The sequence below is a fragment of the Malus domestica genome, chromosome 06 (assembly GCF_042453785.1).
Source record: "Malus domestica chromosome 06, GDT2T_hap1".
In the NCBI taxonomy this organism is placed as follows: Eukaryota; Viridiplantae; Streptophyta; class Magnoliopsida; order Rosales; family Rosaceae; genus Malus; species Malus domestica.
This window is the reverse complement of record NC_091666.1, coordinates 3,608,481-3,625,178: the sequence shown is the minus strand read 5'-3', so window position 1 is coordinate 3,625,178 and position 16,698 is coordinate 3,608,481. Positions and strand designations below refer to the sequence as shown.

At 35.4% G+C, this 16,698-nt stretch overlaps 2 protein-coding genes across 2 annotated transcripts; one reads left to right on the top strand and one right to left on the bottom strand.

Annotated features, from left to right (window-relative positions):
• The first annotated feature begins 2,769 nt into the window (after nt 1-2,769).
• On the top strand, nt 2,770-7,764 carry LOC103436871 (protein NRT1/ PTR FAMILY 7.3). The gene is made up of 5 exons (XM_008375320.3): nt 2,770-2,926; nt 3,194-3,308; nt 5,570-5,787; nt 5,939-6,498; nt 6,616-7,764. The coding sequence occupies exons 1-5, from the start codon at nt 2,900-2,902 to the stop codon at nt 7,484-7,486; spliced, it is 1,791 nt and encodes a 596-aa protein (XP_008373542.3). The 5' UTR covers nt 2,770-2,899; the 3' UTR covers nt 7,487-7,764.
• A 174-nt stretch (nt 7,765-7,938) lies between these two features.
• On the bottom strand, nt 7,939-14,961 carry LOC103436870 (pyruvate kinase isozyme G, chloroplastic). Its single transcript, XM_008375319.4, has 12 exons — nt 14,269-14,961; nt 13,174-13,455; nt 12,522-12,687; nt 11,056-11,190; nt 10,831-10,941; nt 10,643-10,731; nt 10,491-10,553; nt 9,803-9,978; nt 8,921-9,023; nt 8,629-8,777; nt 8,324-8,432; nt 7,939-8,230 (listed from the first exon to the last, which is right to left on the bottom strand). Exons 1-12 carry the CDS (start codon nt 14,506-14,508, stop codon nt 8,117-8,119), a joined length of 1,737 nt encoding a protein of 578 aa, XP_008373541.3. The 5' UTR covers nt 14,509-14,961; the 3' UTR covers nt 7,939-8,116.
• Nucleotides 14,962-16,698: the final 1,737 nt, after the last annotated feature.

The following is a 16,698-nucleotide window of genomic DNA, read 5'->3' as shown; positions in this document are numbered from 1 at the left end:
GAGAAAGAATCTTAAGGGGTGCTCCTAAAACAAATTTTTAGTTAAAATTTGATCTAAGCAAGCGGTAAAGTTTCTCTTAAACCCACTGTGTATTAATTTCAGGTTAAAATTCCACCCCCTCTCCCTCCCTCCCTCCCTCCCTCCCTCTCAGGTGCATATTAGTGTAGAATATCGCTTATATGCAAACACATTTAACCAAAAAAAATAAGGAACATATAATTATGGAGATGCTCATTCAAAATGATTCTATATTCTTGACTGTATACACCAATTGAAGTACTTCAAGCATAATAATCGTTTTGGTCTTGTTTTCAAAGAGCATCATAATTAAATACTATTCTTGATTTTTGAAGAAACTTGTATGATTCATAAGAACTAAGGACACCTCCCTAAAAACCAAATGTGATATAATAGGAAGCATATATTAGCTGCCGTAAGTATAATTCTATTCACTGAAACATTAAGCACAAATCTCTCATTTATTGTAGAATATGTTTATACAAAATGCCTCTTGATTAGCAGCCGCCTTACGCATTAAAATTATAAAAATATATGTATAAAGAGCATATTATCATGTACATGTTAGAGAATGACTTAGCAACTAGAGGCATAAAGTGCAAATTAATGTGCATTATTAGTTGTAGATAATCAAACTTCCACTTAAAAGATAGATATTCAAAATCCCACCATTTCCCTTGAAGTATAGAATGTGAACTGATCTTGTGTAATTAAAATGTGAACCATAATATAACTAAGGAATCTTATCCTCTCTAATAATTGAGCAGCAAAGTAAAAAATATTTGATGCAAATCGAATACACATTTTCTTATGTTTGGTATCAAAACAACAAAACGGATTTTTATTTTTCTTATCACTTACAACTGATAGACTTAATAATACATGCTTTAAATAGAAGATTGTTTTGGTTATATAAGAGAAAGCAAACTCCGAACTTAGCTTACCTTTTTTTTTTTTTTAATTTTATTATTATTATGAAGAGGGAAAGTGTTCGAAACTATTACAATAATTTAGACCACATGCAACTTATCTTTTTTCTTTTTTTTTTATGTCGAACACAAGCAACTTATCTTAGTCTGACTTGTTATCTCATCCTTTCTTCCTCTTGGGCTAACCCAGTCCTTGCTAGCTGATCATTTCTTACTGCTTGAGCTAACTGAAGATATTTTTAACTTGAAGAATATTCCGAGCTTATTGACAAGTTAAATTCACTTAACAGAGAACGGTCGGATTAAGTCCAAATGAGCCACTTGATATATGCAATATGTACCAACAATTAAAGGAAAAGTATGGTTAGTGTATGGAGATAATCACATGATATATGAAAATTTTCCAGGAAAAATGGAAAAGCATTGGGTAGCTATCACCAAATCGGGAATACGTTACAAAACAAGGAGTCAATATTTATTCAGAAGACTCTATATTCTAGAGAAATGCAAAACTATTTCTTGATAAAAAAAAATAACAAAAGCCTACCCTAATTAAAACCTTCCCAGTTTCGTTTTCCCATCTCACAGTTTGTGCGATCCTTAAATATGTCATTAAGGTGTTAGTGCATACTCTTTTTTCTTTTCTTTTTTTGTCTTACTTTTCTACTACTCGTTTTATTTTTGGTCATTTTGGTTCCGGCCCTAATCAACCTAATTGTTAGACTAAAACCTTGTTTTTTTTTAAATATTTTGATCGAAATCCTTAGCATCATTTAAGAGATTTGACTCATGCATTTATGCATTTAGTGTCCCTAAAAAGTCCCCAAAATTAGGAAATTTAGACAAATTCAAATAATATTTTTAAAATATAATAAATACTTAAAAATCAATTTTAGAGTAATATTGTTCTTCACAAAAGTTATAGCAAAAAAAAAAAAAATTAATGTACCCACATAATTATTAACTTATTTTAAAAAATAACTATTGATATTTTAAAACATAAAATAAATACATATAAATACATTTATAAAAATTAAAAATGGGTACAAATAAATTTAAAAATATAGGTACAAAAACAAATAAAAGTATAAAAAATATGGGCACAAAAATGAATTAATATATGGATACAAATTAAAACTAAAAAGAAAATTGGTACAAATTAAAAAAAAAAGGGTTGCAAATTAAAAATGGGTACAAACTAAAAATAAAAATATATTATAAAAAATTTAGCCATAAATATAAATATACTAAATGTAATATTTCTAACACTAAATGAATATATTTAGAAATAAAAAATATTTTACTATTGAAATAATTAATGGCATTTATTAAAATCTAAGAACCTTAATCAAAAATTGAAAAGGAAGAAGGTTTTAATCAATGGAGTTGGAAAAATAGGGATGAGAACCTAATTTTTTTTCTTTTATTTATTTTTATAAGGCGTTGGTCTAAACTACTCTGATATGTCATTAAGGTTATTCAAATTTGAGTTCACATACACGAACAAGCTATTTTGATTAATTGACTTAATCTGTTAATCTATATATATTTCTGAACTTCACTACTCAATTCAAATAGATTGTCGTACTACTTTAATTAACAACTGAGTTAACCCATATTTATTTCTTAACTTCACTACTCAATTCAAACAAACTACTTTAATGAACTAGCTTAAGTCAGGTTTGTTTCTTAACTTCAATACTCAGCCAGACAAATTGCACGTACACAATATTGGATCATTATTTGGTCATATGGGTGGCCCCACTTTTTCTTCTTTTAAATCTCCGCCGTTTATTCTCCCCTCCCTTTCTTTATATAATAACTCCTCCCCCCTCTTTGTTTGTCCAAGTTCTAATTCTCTCATTTAGCAAACTGTCACTCACCACCACCTTCCTCTCCCCTGTCTCATCCTCTGCACGCCATTCCCTCAATTCGCTCTTTAAGAAAAACCAATGGCTTGCTTAGAGGTCTGCAAGGAGGTGAGCACATATTAGAAATTAACAATGCTCTCTCTCTCTCTCTCTCTCTCTCTCTCTCTCTCTCCTTCACAAGCTTCATTTTTCATAATTTTTCTTCTTATATGATGTTAAATTATCGGAGCAAGCACCACTTTCTTTTTGCTCCTCAAGAAATATTAGACAACATGCATTCTTGGAGTATAGCAAGATTGTTGTGTGAAAAATAAGTGTAAAACTAGTAACTATGTTTGTTTATTTGTTTATTAACATTTCCCTTTTCTTTTTCAGGTTCAGTTCAAAGAAGATCAAGATGCATGTACTCTTGATGGTACGGTTGATATGCATGGCCGCCCTGCAATCAGAGCAAAATCTGGAAAATGGGTTGCTGGAATCATTATACTTTGTAAGCTCCATATCACCAAACCTTTTGAAATAAGTTTTAACAAACATTCAAGAAAAAATAATATTCAAAACAAACAAGATAAATTACTTAGTCGATTTTTCTTTTCTGGTTTTTTGTATGTAGTAAGCACACTTCTTTTTTCTTTTTTGTTTATATTATATGATTGTTAAATTGGTCAGTCTCAAGGTCCTTTACTTTTGGGTGGCTTTTTTTTTTTTTCCAAGAATTTTTGAAACAAATTGGATAGATAGGGTTTTTCTGCTGAAATGAATACTTGTTTATAGATAAGCAGTTGAAGAAGAGAGGTGTGATTCTCAATAAATAAGGTGAAAGGGAAAAGGACAATATAAGTGGAAGGAAATTGCAACATTTGGCACTGAAAACCAAACCAAGTGTTGCAGGAGAGTTGCTGCATGCTGGGCTATAGCCAGCTCATCACCATTTCAAAGATAGACATTGATAGCTGAAGTGAGAGGAGAAACATTATTTAGAAACAGGTCCACGGCGTGTCAATTAAATAATATAATGTTATGTGCAACTTTCGTTGCACATATATAACATGATTTTATTACACCGAAATCCTATGTGTCGTCGGTGAATATTTTCATGCAAAGAGACATAAGACATCTTATTATTTAGCCTTCAGTTCTACTTTAATTGAAGTGACTCAGAACTGAAGAACTAGGTAGACGACATGACGAGAACTGAGAAGAGGGAGTGAAGGTGAGGAAAACATGCATTCAAAGTAATGCGTGCCAGACGTAATAACTGTCTTAATCTTGCATTACATGGATTACCGACACGTGTCTTTCTTGAAAATTTACGTTACAGAATCTTTATTAAAATTTTGGAAGGAGCTAGAACCCAAACTTCAAATGATCCCTATTAATATGTCTTGGTTCATCTCTCAGTTTTATTTATTATCATTTTTACTTTGTGTTGATACTTTTAATTTTTAATATCAGACAAAAAAAAACAAAAACAAAGAAAATGAATAAAGGTACATGATTGAAGGTACAAAAATAGCATTTGTGTCATCTCATTGATATCGTTTTTATTTCTTCTAAATTAATCAAATATCTTCATACGTATATGATATCATATATTGTATGCATGTCTGTATCATAAATAAAAGAAACTTTTATGACACAAACACGTTATAAACACAAAGGCTTGTCACTTAATTTTGTCGAATTTAGTTGTATTAAATATTATCATTACTTTGCACCATACTACTATAGTTGTGTAAAATTAGGTCCTTATACAATATTTCAAAGCATGATTGTAAATCAAATAACTTGGTCACGCCCTAAAGCTTTTCTTCTTTTTGGTGTTAAAAGGAAAAAACCAATCAACTTTTCTTTTAAAATATTATAGGTATATATAATATAATATAATATGTATGTGTATATATGTGTATGTATATACAAAGGATTGAAAGCAAGACTATTAGGTACTGAAATGGTTACAGGCCACACATCCATTAATTTCACTGTTGCACATGAACCTAATCATCTATATGTGCACGCTTTATGACTTAAGCATTTTCTTATGGCACTTTCTATCACTCTTTTAAAGAGAGCCTCTGTATGTGGCTGTCTTTGCTGTGCTTGTCAAGTAGCTAAATATATAGTTTGAGTGCACATGTATGATGACTGATGCTTATTAACGACCGGCCGATCTTCTGGTAGGAGCAAGGAAGAGTCTGATTTCGGTTAACTGTGATTGAAACTGAAGACGGACCAATTATTAATAATTGAGACTTGTTGAACATGCTTTTCATCAATTCTAGCCATATACGGGTTTCGATTTTGTTCTCGAAACGTTTTCGGAGAGATTTCTCGTTTCCAAATTTCCTAAAATCCTTGTGTCTTGACTGCTTTGTGTCAGCAACTCGGAAAGCGATTTCTCTGATCACCTAAAGCCTGAAAGTGATGCCCTTTGGAATCTATGTTTTTTTCTTTTTTTCTTTTTTCTTTTTGGTCATTAGATTTTGTTAGAATGTTAGATTAGCCACCGACAAGGTATGAACCCACACCGTCATGCATGAGTATTGCCTTTTGGTTTCGCCTTGTGAAAACTATGAAAAACTGTGTTTCATTTCATCGAAATACAAGAAAACTGATACATGGAAGCACACTTATATAAGAATTCATGTAACCAAAGATGGTTGGCATAAATAATTTAGACACAAGTCGTTGTATATTTTTGAATAACCTTCTGAACCTTTTCTTTAAATGTATTGTTCAATGAAAAACCAGTGAATCAAGGTCTGGCTACCCTAGCATTCTTCGGAGTCGGGGTGAACTTGGTCTTATACTTAACGAGGGTGTTGCAACAAGACAATGCGACGGCTGCTAACAACGTGAGCAAATGGACCGGAACAGTTTACATCTTCTCTCTTGTTGGTGCTTTCCTCAGTGATTCGTATTGGGGAAGATACAAAACTTGTTCCATCTTTCAACTCATCTTTGTCATCGTAAGTATCAATCGACCCCACCTAGTGGGATAAGGTTTTGTTGTTGTCGTTGCTTCTGTTTTGAATTTGCGACTAAGCGCATTACCTTGTGTATTACTTTACTTTTATTTTCCATGCGATGTTTATGACGCTTGCGTGCATTTGACAACAGGGTCTGGTATCGTTGTCGCTGTCCTCGCAGCTCTTCTTGCTGAACCCTAAAGGTTGTGGCAGCAAAGCAAATCCATGTGGATCTCATTCGAGCTGGAAAATTTGGCTGTTCTACCTCTCTATCTACCTAATTGCCCTAGGATATGGTGGGTACCAACCAAACATTGCAACATTTGGAGCTGATCAGTACGATGAAGAGCACAGCAAGGAAGGGCTTGCGAAGGTGGCGTTTTTCAGCTACTTCTACCTGGCTATGAACCTCGGTTCCCTTTTCTCCAACACCATATTAGGATTCTTTGAGGATGAAGGAGTTTGGGCTATTGGGTTCTGGGCATCCGCAGCGTCGGCATTTGCAGCATTGGTCTTGTTCCTTGGTGGGACTGCTAGGTACAGGCACTTCAAGCCAAATGGCAACCCACTCCGGAGGTTTTGCCAAGTCTTAGTTGCTGCGGTGAAGAAATGCAGGGCGCATATGCCACAAGGTGGAGAGGACTTGTACGATGAGAGTAACAATGAGTCTTCAACGAGCAACCGAAAGATCCTCTACACCCATGGATTCAAGTAAGAGTATGGCTTAAACTCATTAAATCATTCTACGCTCTTAACTTCGCTAATTTCCATAATTTTTATGACTATTGAAATACAGAGCTAACTCGTTTTCATCAACATTAACTGCAGGTTCTTGGACAGGGCTGCATATATCTCATCAAGAGATTTAGACTACCAGAAGCAGGGCATTCGCAGCCCGTGGCGTCTCTGCCCGATCTCACAAGTGGAAGAAGTGAAATGCATTTTAAGATTACTCCCAATTTGGCTCTGCACAATTATCTACTCGGTGGTTTTTACACAAATGGCTTCCCTCTTTGTAGAGCAGGGAGCTGCCATGAAAACTACTATTCCAAACTTCAGCATCCCACCAGCGAGCATGTCTAGCTTCGACATCATCAGCGTGGCAGTTTTCATTTTCATTTACCGACGGATTATAGACCCGTTTGTGGGCAGAATAAAGAAATCAGATGCTAAAGGGCTTACCGAGCTTCAACGAATGGGCGTTGGCCTTGTTATAGCAATCCTGGCAATGCTTTCAGCAGGAATCGTTGAGTGCTATAGACTCAAGTATGCCGATAAAGAATGCCCGCATTGTGACGGCTCAAGCTCCTTAAGCATCTTCTGGCAAATTCCTCAGTATGCATGCATAGGAGCTTCAGAAGTTTTCATGTATGTGGGTCAACTGGAGTTCTTCAATGCACAAACACCAGATGGACTGAAGAGCTTCGGAAGCGCCCTGTGCATGACATCCATCTCGCTCGGTAACTACTTTAGCACCTTTCTCGTGAGCGTGGTCATGAAGTTCTCGACAGAGGATCACATGCCCGGATGGATCCCCGGAAACCTCAACAGGGGTCACCTTGATAGGTTTTACTTCCTCTTAGCTGGCTTGACATCAATAGATTCGATTGTCTACATTGCATGCGCCAAGTGGTACAAGAACATCAAGTTGGAGGGAAGATTTGAAGTAGATGATGATCAAGGAAACTTGAAAGTCTGATGTATAAGTTCAAATCAAGCGGACATGTTAACAACATATGCTAGCAACTTATATTAAATAAGAAGTATGAGGTTGGCACAAAGTCGGCGTTCTCTTCGCATCTGAGCTGCACCAACACCGTACCTTTTTCAATCCAGGCTTGTTTGGTGGGTAACTTTTGGTTTAGGTCTCAGATCTCCCCTCATTCTCATTTGTTTGTTTTGCTGCTAGCCATAGATTCAACATGTGCTTGTAGAGAAACCTATTGTAATTAATATCATGGGACACTTTGAACTTGATAGACTAGCACGAGGCTCTGCATAACTCTCATACAAAACAATTCTCTTCCTGTTAGAAGACAGCTACGGCGAATAAACATTAAAGCATATACCGAAAACAGCACTAAAAAGAGGAAACTCTATCACAGAAACCATAGCTTGATCTGGCATAGGTTTACTAAACACGGTCATGCGTAATGATATAGCTCTTCCATATATAGAGATTCATTCCAAAATTTACAGGACACGAAGTTGATAGTCTTTCTTCAGCCATTCTCTGAACGATACTTCACAAGATTTATCAACTAGTTGAACTGAAACTTCAATTCAAACACTAGCAGCTATAAAAAGAAAATTCCTCACAGGTTCGAAATCAACCTTCAACTTTACGAACTTGGATATGGTGAGAAGACTCTTTACGCCAGATTGGTTGTGCACCGCTTTGGACGAGAGTTACAAACTGTCCCTCTTTCAAAAGATCCTTTGCCTGTGCATGAACATATGTATACATTTTGATCATATACAATGACAATCGAAGCAGATAATGGAGAGGCAGATTGCAACACCAATAATCACTAACCACTAGCAGCTTTATTGCTCTTGAGAAAGTCTCCTCCGCATCATTTGAGAACTGCATATATATGGGGCGGACACCGTGATAAAGAACCAATCTCTGCTTAATTCTCTCTCTGATAATCACAAAATTGTGTCACAAATTAAAGAATGGATGGAGAAAACAACTTTAGATTATACAAGGATTTCCTATCTATTTCATCCAAAGTACAAGCACAAACCAACACTGAAGTAAAAATTGTTTTAGAAAAGGCTTGCCGTCAACATGTGACCCGAAAAGAGTACCACAACTTATTTGGATACTGGGCTTACTCGTTTGTGAAGGCAAAGATCGTTGAGCAAGGACGATAATGGCTTAAAAGCACAGCCATGGAACCTGTCCTTGTGAAAACAATGATGGGTGTATTGAGACTGTTTGCTATAGTTGTGGAATGGAAAGCAAACATTTCCCCCATATGTTTCTGTGAAAAGCATCCACTAAATAATCAGATTAAATCAAGCTAACCGCAGCATATGCAAAAAATTTAAATTCAATCAACGCGTCACCAAGAAATTCTGTAAACACATGCAAAAAATATCAGACCAAAAAGAATTCAATGCATACCTTAAAGGTCCTCAGTTGTATTGGAGGAATAGTGCTAATTGGTAGGCTTGACTCAGTCCTTAATGCTACAGTATGCATAACTTTGACAGCCTTCAATGGATACCTAGATTTGGAATCACAGAATGTATAAAACACTTTCACTATTAGTCCACATAATGTAAGCGGTTGAAATACAAGCCGGTTGCATTTTTGAATCAACCAACAAATAACTTAAGCCATGCACAAGGGAAAACAAAATAAACAGAATAACCCAAGGTTTTCAAATAAGAATCCCCTGTTAAAGTGAAAAAATTAACCCAAATATAGGATTACTTGCTCTCTCACTACTACAAACCTTCGTATGGAAACAATTGAATTGGTCACGTGGTAAACATACTCAGTTTATAACTTAAAGAGGAAGGAGGGAAAAAAGAGAAGGGGGAGGGGGGGAGAGAGACATTTAAACCAATCTAATTCATCTTTGATGTAATGGTATGACAAGCTCACAATCCGAAAACAACCCTGACAAACTGATGCATGAGATAACCAAATTACAACAAGGACCAGCACACAAACTGAATAAATTAAGCACTAACTGTATCTTACCGGGAATGAAATACAAGGTAGTCAGGCAGGGCAAACAAAATTTTCAAATAAAATAATGTCTAAATGCAATAAATAAATTAGTGGGACAATTGATATTATAGATATTTGCACAAATTTGATAAGGCAATAAAAATCGTTGTTGATCATCCGAAGATTGAATTAAAAAATAACATCAGTCGCTGATGAGAAATTTCCCCATCAAAGTGACGCAATAACTACACTTAAATAGTTTGAATTTTTATCCTGATGGAATCCAGAAGTATATACTGAGACCACCAAATGTCAAGTAAGACTTACTTTCCATGGGCAGTTTCTCCAGAAAGCATGATTGCATCAGCACCTGCTCTTACTGCAATTGCAATGTCAGAGACTTCTGCCCTGGTCGGCGTAGGATGATCAATCATGCTCTCCAGCATGTTTGTTGCTACAATCACTGGTTTCTGCACATTGCGACACCTTCTAATGATGTCCTCCTGTGAAGATACAGAATACTCAGTTACAGAATGACGTTCAGAATCAATCAGTAAAATTTAATTTAGAGAATTAAGGTTTTCATACAAAGAGGGTAAGAATTAAGAAATGCACTTAGATAGAATATAATTCAGTTATTCCTTCTCCCCATGTTTCTGCACTAGGTTCCAGCCAGTCAAATGATCCTTCGTGCCCTCTCCACAAGGAAATTCCTCGTCCATTTTCCTAAGATCTTAGATACCCTAATCACCACAAGAAAAATGGAGAATGAAAGGTAGGCATTCTTACTCAGCACCAACTGAATTAGGGTAAGCCTGCCCCTTGAAAGGCAACCTTTTCCTTCACTCCAATTTTCTTTGGACCCTTTCAATTAGTTGATGCCAAGAGATCAAGGCACATAAATTGTCACCCAAGATACGACCTAGGTAACTCAAAGTCCAGTCACATAATTCTCCACCCAATGCTCTAGCTAAGATACATTGGAAGTGGAAAAATACAACAGTGATCAAATTACCTGCAACAGAGGAACTTCCTCAATTGGCAGCTCAGCTCCAAGGTCTCCACGAGCAATCATCGCCTATAAAGTCAACCGATTAAAAAATAAAACTAGATAAATAACATTTCTGATGGTAAAGATTTAAGGGTATGTTATGAAAAAATACAAACCCCGTCAGATGCAGAAATTATTGAATGAAGATTTGGTATAGAGTCCGCGCTTTCTATTTTTACAATAACATGAATATCTGCATTGCAACCTACAGAAGGGGTGCATAAATTCAGTTTAGAAGGGTACTATAAACGACCACAAGGAAAAAATGTTATTGGATAAACTGATAAGAAATTAAAAAATTTACCTTTGAGATAATCTTTCAACTCGTGTACCACTGCAGCATTTTTTACAAATGATACAGCATAGAAATCAACTCCATTGTCCACCCCAAACTTGATATCTTCCCAGTCCTTTTCTGTAGAAGGGACCAATATAGCAGACCACTAAATTGAAGTTATGTGCCTCCTTGGGATTGTGAACACAAAATGGAAAATGGTGATCGTATAAATACCATTAACACTGAAGATACCTGTTATTGAAGGCAGAGTTGCACTTTTTCCACGCACGTTTAGATGGCGCCTTGATTTTAGTTCTCCACCATCAACTACCACACATTTAACCACATCTTTTGTCTTTGACTTTACAGCTAAAGACATCATTCCACCTATCACAATGACATGATATATCATCAGGTCCCTTAAACAAATGAGTAGATAAAGAAAAGGGGCGGAGTGATGGGGTTTGAGAAAAACGCTCTGTTAATACATAGTTAATGAGCTTTAAGAATCCATTCAAGAAACCCTAACCAACAGGCTAAAGTAACAGTTACAACTAGTTGAATTTACAGAGTCAAAAAACACTCTGAGATAAATAGAGACCCATTCCTTCTTAAGAGGGATCCCTCTTTGCAAGAAATGGAATATACAACATTGATAGCCTACCCCGTAATTTGCTCTAATGATCCGAACCAGTCAAATTTTAGGTCTCCAATTATGAATCACTCCTGCGAAAATCAGCCCAATCAGGAATCGCTTAGCCATGTGATTATCCTCATTATCAATGTGATTAACCTCATTACAATTTAAGTATTTATCAAGAGCATTGTAGTAATCATTATCAAAGTGATTATCCGCATTACCAATTTGGCTGATATTTAAAGAAAAAGTGATCTTTGAATGATGACCCGCAAGGGACAGTTCAGATTATCGGACAAATTGGGGTGTCGGCCCACATGTGATCCCTTTCATTTCTTCAAAAGAGGGGTCCATCTTCGGAATCTTTGCTGTTATTTATATAATGAGGCAATTTCAGGAGCGGACATCCACACTACACTCTTGAAAATAGTAAAGTCCATTTCTACCATCCTTGTGTTCTTGCTCCTAATCCATTTATAAGTATGTGTGTGTACAAATGTTCCTTATCAAATAGTAACATGTCAATCTAGATCACTCATCAGGTGGATTCCTTTCTTCTTTCCAAAGAAAATAACATGCTAGATACCTGGTAAAAGAACATGACTCTATGTATATCAAAGGACTGACTTGTTCACTACCGAATCCTGATATAAGGTATCTTTGATTCAGTATGACATTACTCCCATTGCATCTAGAGCAGTCAGAATTAGTGCAAGCTCTTTTTTGCTATCTCCTATCCCAACAAATTGAAGTTAACAACAGCAGCTAATTATAAAACAAGTCTAGTCTATAATATGGCATTTCCCATCAAAGTTAACCAAAGCAATAAGTTATAATGCACAGCAGTTAAACAAGACATTAATCTATAGCATAATTACATCCCAGTTACAGAATCTTAAATCTTAGTGGAATTGCGTGAATAAACAAGGGCCCTAAATTTCTTTCATAAACTCGAAAGAGTGAACAACTTGATTTTCCATATTTCTGAAACTTTAGTTACATGACCATATCACATGGGATGAAAAACGAAAAAAATTAAATCATTGACAAGTTTATCACCCAAGAGATACAACATGCTTACCATCAACTAGAATAATGTCACCAACCTCCACGTCGTTAACAAAGTCATCATAGTTTACGCTAACAGTGTCTGCAGTGCTAACTCCCCTTTTAATTGTAAAGTTAAACTCTTGTCCTTCTTTAAGTAGAATCGGCTGTGGTACATCTCCACTCCTAACCTCAGGACCCTGCACGAAGAATGAAAACCTATATAACAACTATAACCTCAAAAGTTTTGCATCAAAAGAAAAGAAGAACGAATGAGAATGAGATAATAATCCCTTGACACAGAAGACGCTAAAAATTGCATACAATGTGATAAATATCATTATTCTCTTACAAGTAGTGCAGCAGATATTTGAGAATGCAAAATTAACACATAGGTAAAAGTTAAAGAAAGTTTAAAATTAGAAAGACAAAACTCCAGCTCCTGTACAGAGGGTTTGGTCAAAGTTTACATAAAACAGAAAATTTGAGTTCACAAAAACACAAAATCATATATAAGGAAAAAAGAACTTTTAAATTATGAACCAAATCCTACTTTGATCCACGGCATATGAAATGATTGTAGCATCCAATGCAGCCATTCTCGATTGGAAAAACCTGTGCTCTTAGCTATAAGTTAAATAGGCTATAACCAGGTAAAGAATGAAAGAAAACTGTGATCAGCATACCTTGGTGTCCAGCATTATTGCTACAACCTTGTCTTCAAATTGAGAATTGTATTCTTTGACAATATCAATGGTTTTCTGATGAGATGCATGGTCTCCATGTGACATATTCAAACGTGCGACGTTCATTCCAGTTTCTGCCAGTTTCCATATCATTTCACGTGAGCTTGTCGAAGGACCAATCGTACATACTATCTTAGTTTTTCTTTGACCATCGGAAAATACCTTCGGCTGGCCCACAACATACTCATCAGACTGAAGTTCAAAAGTTGAGTTCAGATTCCCCTGAAACAATACAACATATTTCAAGGTTATAGATTCATTACACTCATGGTTGATACAATTAACTGCCCTCTCATGGCACACACAAATTTCACTACAAAAGATAACAAAGCTGGAAAAAAGTATGTAAGCACCCAATGCATTACTATCCAATTAGCGTATTTCATAAATTGTATGCTGTATAACACTCCCCGAAAAGCTGTTTTCAGCCAATTAAAAGGAACAGGCATTGTCATTTATCCTAAACTTTCTCAGCAACCAAACAGAACAATATCATTATAAAAGTAAACGCTATAGGTGATTTTAAGTCTAGTTGAAGTAAAGGAATCGATTTCTGCTCAGTTGCCTACCAATTAAAAAATCCATGATCTCGAATTTCGAAGTTTTCACAGTTTACCCATAAAATCCGAGGCAAAATTGAGGTTACATCGTAAAACTAATTCACAATATGGGGCGTAACACAACTCTTTCCAAGCACACGCAACATCCTTTAATTCCGCAACATGGGATTCACACTCTCAACACCCCCCTCGCGCGTGCGGTCGTTTAATCCTAGACAACATGGCAGGTAGGCCGTTGCACTCAACACGTGGATAACCTGCTCTAATACCAGGAAGAAAGCTACGGTTCAATCATAAAACCTATTGGCAAGGGGGAGTACCCAACTCGTTATAAGCACGCGCAAGGTCCCTTAATTACTCAACAAGGATTAACGCTTTCAACACAATCAACAGCCGTTAAAAAATCATATTAGGAAAAGCAAGGAAAAAATACTTGGAACAAAAGGAAAACAGAAGCAAGAAAAAGAAAGCTTACAACGCCACCAAGAGGACCGTTGACATGGCCTCTGCTGCTGTCCTGGGTGATCCCAATTGATTTAACAGTACAAAATTGCTTGTGGTTCTTGTGGTTATGGTTGTGGGCATATTTTCTTCTGGGTCGGCAGTCGAACCCAACGGAACCAGTCAGGCACTTGGAGGAAGCTAATCGATCAGCGGCCTTAGTCTTGCCAGGTTTCAAGACATACATTCTCGCCGGAACATTAATAGTCGCCATTGAAGAAAAGCTTGGGGAGAGAGAGGGGGAGAGAGAGAGGGAGAGAGAGATGTTTTATGAGATGATAGGAATGAAGTGAGAGAGAGAGATTTTTGTGGTGAAAGAGGAGAGGGAAACAGGAGGACGAGAGAGTGTCTCGTTGGAGGCTTGGAGCAAACGAAAAGGAAGAGGTCAGTCCAGGATTCGGACAGTTGGGACTGATTTCTCTCACTCTGTCTAGAGTCGGCAAGGTCCCTTTCCTACTTTTTATTTTATTTTATTTTTTAAATTTCACAGAATTCGTCATTTAGTACTAGGTTTCTACTTGTATTCTTCTTCATTTGTAAGTAAGAAATTTTAGGTTCGCTTGCCAAAAACGAATTTGAATCACATTATTGCTAGTCTACTGTAAAGTTCAACCCACTCCCCTCCCTACCATTTAGTTTTGTTTGTTCAAAAATAAAAAGAGTTATTATAGTATTTAATGTTGCTATAATAGTATATGGGTGTGTTTATTATGTTTTATGCTTATAATAATAACATACATATATCTCTACTAATTAATAAAATCCTCTTTGTCAACTAAAAGAGAATAAAAAAATAAATTAGTCTTCTATCACACACAAAAAATGATGGGCAATAATATAATTTCACATGTCCAAATTTTACTTTTTTATTGAAGTCTCAGGTGATATTAAAATACCTCCAATATTTAAGAAAAAAACAAAAACCTCTTACTCCCCACACGTTCTCTCTCTCTCCCTCTCTCCTTCTCATTTTCTAAAAAAATGTGTTCATACACACAAAATGTGTAAGTAAATGTGAATAATATTTTAATAAAGCTTAATAGAGCATCGTATATCGAATGGACACGGCACGGCAGTTATAGTAATTGATTTGCAGACTTATTTAGAAGTGTTTTAAAATGTTGAAAAACGCTTTTGATAAAATTGTTTTGGTTCCAAAAACATATTTAATATTTTTCAGAAGAATGATCAAATATGTACATGTTATAGAAAACATTTAAAGCACTTTTTTAAAATCTACTTGAAGTTTACCTAAAAATATAATTAATTTTTAAAAATATTTTCCAAAAATACTTCGGTCATTTAAAAGCGTTCATCGCCCACCCGAATCGCTCTATTGCCATCCCATTCTAAACGTACTACTCACAGACAATTTGGCCGAATAAACAACGTGTAGTCTTTTGACTATCTCTCGCTGAGCATTCTAATTTTGAATGAAGATTACAGAGATTTTCAAATTATGTCGTTTTATTGTATATCATGTGGTCAGAAATTATTTTAAATATTTTTATTTAAAATTAAACATAAACAGTACTTGATGAAAACTAATCACACATTATACAATAAACGGATATGATTAGAGGATCCGCAGGATGCTCACAAAAGAAAGATTTTTCAGTGTGACCGTCACATGAGGTAGTACACCATGTATCTTCATATAAATGGTGGGATATATGTGTTAAAATGTTAATAACTTAAAAATTAAAATTTTCCACTACTTACATAGAAACAAGTAGTGTACAATTCGTGTTCCTATCACAACTAAAAATTTATCCTCACAAAAAGGATCCGGCATTCTCTAATTTTAGGGGTCAAATGGACATGTGGCGATCGGACATGAAAATATCTGCTATACCAGGTGCTCAAAAAATTCTGATCACAGAAGCATATTCTATAAATATATGAGAGAAAAAGCATATTAAAAATAAAAATAAAAATAAAAACAAAGAAAATCATGTTCTATATCTGTATGGTCCCCATATCATGTTACACTTGAAAACAAAATGAATGAAAAATAAAGGCAGGTGCTGCATATAGCCTTGTTAGCCTGCATGACAAGGATCCTAGACACTTCTATCACTTTCAATTTTAATTGGGAATCATTTTTCTTATTCTCTGCAACTTTTTAATAAATAATAGCTGTGCAAAAAATCATTTCTTTTTTAATTTTCTTTTTGCGAACGAATTCCACACAAACATAAAATTATTCAGGTGCCCACCCATGCAACCAAAAGATCAATAAACAGGTTAGATCTTGTCATACTGTTGTGGTGTGAGCCAAGGTTTTGATGGTGCCTAAGTTAGAGTTGATGAATGGATATATAAGAACACTCTAGTTTTGTGAAAGACAAACAATTACCTTTTCATGGTCAATTGTCATGTCTTTATATAGTGGTAAATTTGA